Source organism: Procambarus clarkii, chromosome 48 (assembly GCF_040958095.1).
Source record: "Procambarus clarkii isolate CNS0578487 chromosome 48, FALCON_Pclarkii_2.0, whole genome shotgun sequence".
Classification (NCBI taxonomy): domain Eukaryota; kingdom Metazoa; phylum Arthropoda; class Malacostraca; order Decapoda; family Cambaridae; genus Procambarus; species Procambarus clarkii.
The window spans coordinates 6289671-6300472 of record NC_091197.1 but is presented as its reverse complement, the minus strand read 5'-3'; the positions used below and the strand labels follow the sequence as shown (position 1 = coordinate 6300472).

The following is a 10802-nucleotide window of genomic DNA, read 5'->3' as shown; positions in this document are numbered from 1 at the left end:
TGGCTTTCCTTCCTGTGAGGTAGTCTTCAACCCATTTCATGAGTCTCCCCTTGACACCCATGCATGCAAGCTCGTCCAGGATCGCAATCCCCCGTGCTTTGTCGAAGGCTCCTTTGATGTCAACAAATACAGAGTACCTAGCCGTGTCATTAGCCAAGTAATTAACTATACAATTTGCTGTGCTCCGTCCTTTAACAAATCCATTGACCCCCTCCCTTAACCTGCCTATTTTGTGCAACAGTTGGTTTAGGATGATCCTTTCCAGCATCTTGCAAGTGCATGACACGAGACTGATAGGTCTGTAATTACCAGGGTCATTAGGCTTCGGTATGGGAACAATTATTGCGTGTTTCCATTGTGTGGGCAACACTCCACTTAGGAATGACTTGTTAAACAGGTGGAGTAGTGGATTCCCAGGCACTTCACACAGTGCATTGAGTATGTCGTAGGTGACGCCATCTTCACCAGGTGCTGTACTTTTACCCTTTTTCATAGCGCCCGTTACTTCTTAGGCTGTGATTGGTTCCCCATATTCGTCATCACTAGACAGTGCTCTTGTTATCCTAATTCTTCTGTCATCATGTCGCAGGAGCTGTTCCCTGCTGATTTCTGCAGGGAGAGAGGAGGAGGATGCTGCATCACTCCACTTGTGAATTTGTTCCTCAGCCTTACCCTGGGGGTCTTTGTGAGCCGCAGGCCGAGCTCTGCCCCCCTTAGCTATCTGAATTTTTGCCCACACTTGTCTTGCAGATGTTTCCCGTCCAATAGAGCTAGTGAACTCAAGCCATTGTCTTTCCCGCTCTTTAATCTTCTCTTCCCTGGCTACTTGACACACAGTTTTAAACAACTCTTGGCCCGTGGTGTACCGTAGACTAATATACGGTGTGGGCCCGTGGTGTACTGTAGACTAATATACGGTGTGGGCCCGTGGTGTAACGTAGACTAATATACGGTGTCTCGTGGTGTACAGTAAACTAATATACGGTGTGGGCCCGTGGGGGTGTACCGTAGACTAATATACAATGTGGCCCGTGGTGTACCGTAGACTCGACAACGCGACCCGGAGACAGTCCGCCCCGTCAGTCGTCAGGAAGCCCAAACGCCCAACACCAACAACATGCTCATCAAAGTCAAGGTAATTTCTGCTCTCAACCCCGTCAGCAGCTGCTGACGGTGGTGGTGTTGCAGGAGGGGCAGGTGTGTGTTGCCCAGAGGGCTCTGAGGGGCCCATATGTGTTGACACACCTGACTGGAGAGGACACGGTGGGGTTGACGATGGGGTGGGCCGGTGACTGTGCAGAGAGGTCCCCCCTCCATCGTGCCGTGGGTCTATAGTCACTCTGTACAGCCAGCCTGCAGCTGCCTCTAGTGTTACAGCCAGCCTGCAACTGCCTCTAGTTTTACAGCCAGCCTGCAGCTGCCTCTAGTGTTACAGCCAGCCTGCAGCTGCCTCTAGTGTTACAGCCAGCCTGCAACTGCCTCTAGTTTTACAGCCAGCCTGCAGCTGCCTCTAGTGTTACAGCCAGCCTGCAGCTGCCTCTAGTGTTAAGCCCCTGTTTTATAAATAAATAATAAATAAATAAATAAATAAATGTTTATTTAGGTAAGGTACATACATACAAGAAATTTTTACAGCCAGTGTTTATACAAATTATAATTTTGAGAATTTGGTTTACTCAGTACCTATTTTATTTTTTTGTTTGTACTTCGCAGTGATTCTGAGGATCAACGTTCCCATGACCTGGCCTCTTGAATTCACACTGAGATGACATTAATCTTAAGGATCCGCAGTTCATTATTCTTGGGACATAGGAAGTATATAATGTGATCTCCCCGTTCATATTGTGTGTGTCATATAAGATCTTTTAACATACCTGTGGCACAGTGGTAAAACACTCGCCCGGTGCTTCACGAGCGCTTTGGCCTAGGTTCGTATCCTGGACGTGGAGGAGTGACTGGGTGCCAATTCTTAACTGTAACCTCTGTTCACCCAGCAGTGAATGGGTACTTGGTTGTTAAACTGATTTGGCAGGTCCTATTCTGGGGAGAATTAGGATCAAGAACCTACCCGAAATGCTATGCGTGCTAGTGGCTTTACAAGAATGTAAGAAATCTTATATATATAGAAATAAAAATAATGTAATTTAGTATGCTGTTTATTTGTTGTGTGTTGTATGCATAAATTGGCAAGTCCCCATTTCAAGGTTTCATTTTGTTGATGAATGTGATGACATTTCATAATAAGATTCATAATTGAGTCTGCGAGTACTGTACGATTGTAGTGAGTATTGTGTAGATATACAGTGGAGCCTACATTAACAAATTTAATCCGTTCAGGCACCGAGCTCATCATGTGAAACTCGCGTCTTGCGAAACGAATTTCCCCATTTAAAATAATGGAAATAAAATTAATCCGTTCCACCTCCGAAAAACATCAATATGACATTTTATAATGTAACTATAATACATGCAATTATTATAAATGTTTTGTTTTACTATTTTCAATTGAACTTGAAAAATACATTTGAATTTGTCCGAGAATTTGTGAGAACTGCACCACGTGGTGATTTCGTTAACTGAGCGGAAGCTCATCAATCGAGACAAATTGTCTGCGAGTGGCTCGCACGGTACCTGAAATGCTCGTAGATGGGGCTGCTCATCACCCAAGGTTCCACTGTATTGCTCTTGATCTGGCATTGTGAATGGTGATCTGCCTCATCACTTGTATATATAATGTAAAGAGAATTTGTATACAAAGTGTTATATATTGCTTTATATTCACATGCAGTATTTAAGTGTGTAAGCATATGCTATAGAAATTACATTGGATAAGTGATTGTTTTTAAAAGTTTTTAATCAATCTTTTTTCCATTTATTTCCAGACCCTCACTGGGAAGGAGGTGAGTTTTTTGTTTTCTTTTATGTAAATGTTGCTTTTTATCATTTGGATAAACTATATTGATAGTAAATTATTCCTAATGAATGTGTGTTCTCTTTAAAGTATTCCCGTGATGCGAGTGTGATAGTAGTTCGGTAATTTTTCCTTCATTGAGGATTTCATTCATTATCTCAAGAATGCTTTATTGACTTGAAACCTAGTGTTACTTTCCTTATTGGGCAGTGTGACCCAATAGGAGCTTTTTTGATGTTAGTTCTAATTGATAATACAGTAGTTAAAGGGCCCCGGTACTGTACTACCTAGCCCCTGTAGTACAGTTGGGTTTCATTCTCGACGCGCAGTCGAGAATTCCGGGTTCAAATCCTAAGGAGGACAGAACTGGTTGGGTACATTTCCTTTCACTTAATGCCTCTGTTCACCTAGCAGTAAGTAGGCACTTGGAAGTTAGTCAGCTTGTTACGGGGTTGCATCCTGGGCGGAGTCAGTAATTTGACCTTTGCAGGGGGACCTCGATACAAGCCTAACATGTATTGATACACTCTGGCTTCCTGTCCCCCGACGCAATGAATTATTATTATTATTACTGTGAATTGAAAACAGGGTACTAGGAATGTTTTATCACCCTGTCTATTTAACTTGATAGCCAGCCACTACTATTCAACCACTGCACCACCTACCACTTCACCAACATTAGCCATATACCAGTCCCACCCCTGCTGAAATCCCAGCTACAACTCTCATTCCCATCCTCCATATGCCATATCATCAAGGCTCATCCAAGCATAAGACCATACCCACTCACTCATCCAAGCATAAGACCATACCCACTCACTCCCCCAAGCATTAGACCATACCCACTCACTCACCCAAACATAAGACCATAAAAGCTTAAAAACATACCCACTCACCCACCCAAGCATAAAACCATACCCCACTTGTTCACTCACTTGGGCATAAGTTAAACTACCCTGCCCACTCAAATGTTGCACCAATGACACATCTGCCCATCTGCTAACCTGCCTATTTTCACCTATTAGCACTACTTACAAGCTCGCAATCCCTTTCCCTTCTCCACAAAGCTACACTGACTATAACCAATATGTTAACACCTGCCTACAGCAACTACATGCTACCATGTCACACACCGCAGCCATCTACAATAGTTATCTCTACCCCTGTCCGTATTTGGAAAAATATGAACAGGAGGAAGGAGTATTTATGCTTTTAATAATAAATATTCACAATATTGTTTGTGATGTGATTGGAAAAGGGTTCAATGGAACTTTAACAAAAATAGATTTGGATATGTCAAATTCATCAGGGCTCAAGTACAGTAATTTTTTTTTTTTTTTTTTTTTTTTTTTTTTTTTTTTAACTATTCTTAGTGAAATGGATTTATTTGTGCATGTTTAACATAATTTGATATCAACAAGTGATTTTAAGAAAATGCCACTATTTGTATATACAGTATTACTTGGATCATATCTATGTAATGAGAGGCATTAAATCACAAATAATAAACTTGGGCATTTTGTTCATGATGTTATGATTGCAATTCTGTTTGCATGAAACTACTAGTTTCTGGGAAGGTTCCCTCAGTGGTTCACTGTAGTTAACAGAGTGGATAACTCGACACTCATCATACCAGACCCTTGCGAGTCATGAAAAGCTTAGCAGGAGACCAGAGGCCAAAACCTAGAGGTGCAAGGAGCAGGAGATGCTAGATCACCCTAACCAAGAGAATAAGTTTCCAGAAAGGCAGAGTGAAACAAAATAGGTAACAGCATGGTAAATACGAACAACTTCAAAACTAGGTTCACAGTAGTTGTCATTTTCCTGCTAGTTACACTTCAGCTCACTTCCAGGTGACAGCTCTTGGAGTTCCTAGTCTGAATGGTCTCAACCCTTCGGTCATTTGACCTTGTTCGCATGTAGTCTTCATGGTGCCTTCACCCTTCAGGTCCCAGTTTTCCAGGTAAACATTTGCCATCCTTTAGACTCTAGCTTTGCTTATGTTTGTTTTAGTTCTAGTGTTGGGTTCACATGTGTGTTTTGACTCATGTGTGTAGACTTTAACCACTGCACTGCATTAAAATATGACAGCCCCTGTGGTGTGCCGAAAATAAATTATTTCCAAAATTTTTTCTCTTATTGTTAAAATGTATTTTCTGATCATGGGAAACTAAAATAGAATATTGTATGAGACATACTTTAGCCGTGGGAACTGAGAAATTGAGCAATTTATGAGCGCTGAGTGAGTAGGCGCCCGGGGACACTCGACCGCGCAGTTGCCGCGAATATAATTTTAACAATTATTTCAATGTCTCTCATTCGTTTCTTCTCTGGTTTCTTGCTGTAATATTATTCAAAAGTGTGGAATTTGTGGAATTTATATAATTCAATGTGTGGAATTTGTGGAATTTATATAATTCAATGTGTGGAACATTGCTATGCTCAAAATTATTGGTGCTCATGTATGTGACATGTATATTATATTCTAAGATCAATCAAACAGTGTTTTAGCTGTTATTACACAATATACCCTTGTTATATATAGCTATCTACATTTTTGTGCACCATAACTGAACCACAAAGATCATGTGTCGAGAGTTTAGATATACAGAACAAGAATCAAAGGTCAGTCTGGCGGCCGACAGCAAATGTGTCGGGCTGGCACAAAGACATTTTTACATAATTATTTCAGTGTTTGTGAATGGTTTTATATCTAGTTGTTTGCAGTAATATTATTCAATAATGTGTAATTTGTGGAATTTATATAGTTAACACTTCGCTGGCCGAGCAGACGACCCATCGCAAGGTCGGCTGAGCGTTGCCCGTAAGCACACAACACACTCTTTTTCAGCTTTCCCGCCTGAATTTTCGTGCTACGTCGATAAATTTAGTATCAAATTGTTCGCAGTAGAATGCTGTAAAGGGATATTTGCACATTAGAACATGTCTCGCTTTTCTTTACTTTCGAGGAACACTCGATAACATTTCCCTTATAGGTGTTTCTTTCAATGCTTTTGTCGTGGATTGGCACTGTTCTTGATCAGTATCCATCTGGAAGTCAATTTGCAGTGTTTTTGCACTCTGCTCAGTGCAATGGTTAAGTAAATGCACACACATCCCAGGAAGCAGCCCATAGCAGCTGTCTAACTCCCAGGTACCTATTTATTGCTAGGTGAACAGGGGGTATCTGGGTGAAAGAAACTGCCCATTTGATTTTGCCTCCACCAGGGATTGAACCCGGACCCTTAGGACTACGACACCCAAGCGCTGTATGTATGTATGACACATACATGTATACATGTATGTGTTAAAAATGATTAAGGTCTAGGTATATAATGCATATCTAATTCTAATCAAAATCTAACCAAATCTTTTCAACTGTGAAAGATTAACTACTGTATTGTATTAGTCACCATACTATACCTGTTTATGCAAAATTAATATTTCTTTATAGCATTATCTGAATACTGTAATCAAATCCTTTTTTTCTTGTCTAGATCGAGATTGATATTGAACCAACAGACAAAGTTGAGAGGATTAAAGAGAGAGTTGAGGAAAAGGAAGGCATACCTCCACCTCAGCAACGACTCATCTTTTCAGGGAAACAGATGTAAGTTTATGCAGCAGGAGCAAACTGCTGTCCGTGAAATGGCTGTTTATGAAAGTTTCGGTGAATTAGAATGTGCCCCTTGAAATATTTTATGCAACCAATTGTGCATAAAAATCTAGATGGTGGGACTACTCAACATTGCTTATTTAAAATCTGAAGTGAAAATATCAGAATACTGTATTGTGGTAGTAGAGTGGTATGTGTATTCTCGTCATTAATTTAAGTCAGGGCACTTTGATTGTCATGTTAGGTAAATACATTTTTACAATATTCTTTACATAATGTGTTTGCAAAATAAAAATACAGTACAAATTTGGCATTATAAACCTATAATAGGGCAGGACAGATGGGTGGATTGGCAGTAACGTGCCAATATATTTTAAGCAAGTAACATTTGAGCTATACCAATTGTTCCCTGCTAGTTAGTTGTGTTGCTGAAATCAGTGGGTGTAATCCTTAAATTAGGATAGCCTAGCAATTAGATATATATATTAGAAAAATCTTTTTGGATTTTTGCTATATTTATTGACTTGCAATGTGGTGGGCAGTGCACCTGACTTACAACTAGGCTTGATTCCCAGGCAAAACAACACAATTAGGCCCATAACCATGTTCAAAGTGAGTCAAACTCTTAGGCTTCTCATTCAGTGATGAGTCAAATATTGATAGATTTTTTTTTTTGTAACCTTGTCAGCATGGAACATAAATTTTAATGTAACAATTTTTGGAAATGAATGTTCTCAAGTACCAGTGGCCCACATTTTGTCCATTGCAGTACTGCAATGGAATGTGTGCTTAAAAAGTTATGCTGGAAAGTACTTCATTACAAGGTTTTAAAGTTTGCATGGGAATTTGTAAGTTAGTGTATATGGATTAATGCCCAGTGTGGCTAATTCACATTAACAAATGGGGTCTAGTGCAATTTTGGCTGTAAGTTAGGTTTCAAGACCCCTACATTTTTGTGATTTACATATTTTGTTTTTTTTATACCATGCATCATACGCACATTGCATATGACTGCTTTGCATAACAGTCCCCGTGGCGCAGTGGCTGAAACACTCGCTTAGCGCTTTGCAAATCATTTGGCCTGGGTTTGTATCCTGGCTGGGAAGGATTGACTAGGTGCTAATCCTTAACTCTATGCTTCTGTTCACCCAGCAGTGAATGAGTACCTGGTTGTTAAACGATTTGGCGGGTCATATTGCAGGGAAAATTTAAGATCAAGGACCTGCCTGAAATGTTATGCATGCTTGTGGCTTTACAAGAAATTAAGAACTCTTGTATATATAAAATATCCAAATAAATATGGGATGAATTTGTGGCCATAAAGTGAGGGAACATTAAATACTATTGTTGAAGTAGGTATTTTGATTAATAAGAGTGAGGAAAAAAAAAGTGTTTCGAAATCTCGTATAAGAATGTTGTTACAACTTGCTAGATTGGTTGTTACGACTTAGTTTGGTGGTGTTAAAGCGTGTTAAAACGTTGTAGCAACATCGTAGTTTCGTCGTGTGTTTGGCGGGTAAAGTTATAAACATTTCCACATTGTGCAGTTCTTAATGCTCATAATATTTTTTAAGTGTTCACAACTGTGTTGCTGTAGAAAGAACATTTTTTCTTGTACCATAAATTCTTTATTCAATAATTGTAAAAGTAAACAAATAATTTGCAGAAGAGCCATTGAATGTAGGCAGTGCAATACATTAGAAAGTGTGCACTAATTTTTGGCTTAAAAACCAATAATAAATAATAATATAAATAAAACCTTAATAAGTTGGTTATCAAAATGTTTGTACACGAATGGTCTTTAGCAGAAAATTTTAACCATTATTATTGGCTTCAAGTCTTATCCAAATCAAAGTCTTATCGTGATGCATAAATAATGGTTAGTGAACTGATTTAGTTATTTTTGGATTTGATGGTGCAATGAAGATTGTTAAAATACTGTTGGTGATAATTCGTCATTGAAACACTAGTATTAATTGATTATCCAATTTTGATTAGGAAAGAAACTTTGCAGCAACACTAGAGGCCAGATATTATATATTAAGATAATGATTGCATGAGTGAGAGCAGACATCTCTTGTAGTGTGGCTATATTGTTGACCAAACCACACACTAGAAGATGAAAGGACGACAATGTTTCGGTCCGTCCTGGACCATTATTAAGTCGATTGTGAAGAGACGAGAAAGGCACGGGCATAAGTAAGGCAAGAGAGAGGTGAGGAGGAGGAAATTTTAGAGGAAGGTAAAAGTAAGGTTAAAGATAGGTGTAATAAAAGGTATGTATGGGGTAATAAAAGGCATAAATGGGAACAAAAGAGAAAGTAAAAGAAAGGGGAAAGAGACTGGGTAGGCTTATGTTAGGTCACGTTTGATAGAAAGTTTAGAACATTTGAATATGTACTGTGAAAGGGAAGAGTCAACAGCATCAAAGCCAGGATTCGGGTTTGTTTGGTAGGTTGTGTATTAGAGCTGATTCGACAAGATGGCGTCTGTGAGCAGGGGCTGGAAAGATTATTTTAGAAGACCAGTCAATAGGATGATTAGAATCCCTAACATGACATAAGAGAGAGACTAGGGATTAGGGAGATGAGAAGAGATGTTAGGGATTCTAATCTTCCTGTTGATTGATCTTCTAAAATAATCTTTCCTGTCTACTCTTCACAGACGCAGTCTTGTTGACTCTGCTCTGATACACAACCTACCCAATATGAACCCTAGTCCTGGCTTTGTAACTGTTGACTCTTCCCTTTCACAGTACATACTCAAATGTTTTAAACTGTCTAACATACATGACCTAACATACTCCTACCCAGTCTTTTTCTCTTTCTTTTACTTCTTTCATTTTCATTTACTCCATTTATTACCCCTACATACCTTTTATAATGCCTATCTTTCACCTTGCTTTTATCTTCCTGTAAGATTTCCTCCTCCTTGCCTCTCTTGCCTTACTTATGTCCGTGCCTTTCTCGTCTCTTCACAATAGACTTGATAATGGTCCAGGACGGACGGAAGCAGTCATCGTCTTTTCATATTCTCATGTGTGGCTTGGTCAACATTCTTCAGTCATGTTATTGTGACTCATCATCTGCACATGGTGGCCATTATTCTTGTTGACTATAAAATCATATTTCTTTTATGTTGCCAAGCTAGCCTTCATTTTCTAGGAACTATAAATCGGAAATTAAGAACTTTTTTTGGTCAACTAACCCCTTGTACTATTTCAGGAATGATGAAAAAACTGCAGCAGACTACAAAGTTCAAGGTGGCTCTGTGCTTCATCTTGTTTTGGCTCTCCGGGGAGGGTGTAGTGGATGTTAAGGTAGTGGGATTGACTGAAGATTAAGATATGTCTCTGGTGTCCTGTGCTCTGCTTTCATTCCTTATAGATTGAGTGCATCAACTTCTAAATACTGTATATTTATGGAAAAGCTTAAGAGTACTAGGAGCCTTATAAAGCAGCTTCCAGTTAGAGAAGCAGAGCTTGGCCTTTGTTTCACTTACGAAGCCACTTGAGATTTTTTGTTTGCTTTATATACAAAAATGTCGTTAATTTTGAAACAAACGAAAGCCATCTTGGTGTGCATGCATACTTATATAGCTTCAGTGATTTTTGCAACTGATGGATCTCTGTAATGGAATGTATTTGATAAACATTATAATTGGCCTTAATAATAGCATTGGGTTTAAGATAAAGTTATTGAACATCTTTTATGAAGATTTCTAGAATCATGTTAAAATGTTTTCATAATGAGAACTATTTTGCCTGAGCGGTGTATAAAAATGTTAATCTCTATGCATTTTCAGCACTTTAGACACAAGTATATTCTGAGAATAATTAGCATAAAATTATTTGTCTTGTATTTCATTCAAAGCATGCAATAATTCCTGTTCACTGTAAAGGAATTTGGTATGACCTGCCATAACATTTGGTGTGTGTTTTTTCCCACCCTTTACCATGTTCTCAAATTGCTGGTTTAAGAATATAGTGAAATATATTATTTATGACTTTCAAGGAGTTTTAGATAGGATCATTTCAACATTTGTCTTTCATTATTATATGTTATGGAATTCAAAATAAATCGTGTTTATAAATCAATCATGTTTCATATACTGTACTGCGAGAAAGCCTAAACTACTGTATCCTTTTAGGATGTATTTTTTCTCGATAAGCTTACACAACTGTATACCGAGTAAAAAATTTGAAAAGCTACATTATTTACATTTTGTAACAACTAGATTCACCAAAGGGAAATTTGTGGTTCTTTGGAGTGCATT

General features: G+C 38.8%; 1 protein-coding gene across 1 annotated transcript; it reads left to right on the top strand.

Moving 5' to 3' along the window:
* Positions 1–992: 992 nt before the first annotated feature.
* On the top strand, positions 993–10623 carry Nedd8 (Nedd8 ubiquitin like modifier). Its single transcript, XM_045752744.2, has 4 exons — positions 993–1135; positions 2883–2900; positions 6409–6521; positions 9752–10623. The coding sequence occupies exons 1-4, from the start codon at positions 1118–1120 to the stop codon at positions 9843–9845; spliced, it is 243 nt and encodes an 80-aa protein (XP_045608700.1). The 5' UTR covers positions 993–1117; the 3' UTR covers positions 9846–10623.
* The last annotated feature ends 179 nt before the right edge of the window (positions 10624–10802 follow it).

What these genes read in the sequence shown, in the direction of transcription:
- Nedd8 (XM_045752744.2), top strand. An exon ending in ATCTTTTCAGGGAAACAGAT is followed by an intron (nt 6,522 to 9,751) that starts GTAAGTTTATGC and finishes GTACTATTTCAG; the next exon opens with GAATGATGAAAAAACTGCAG.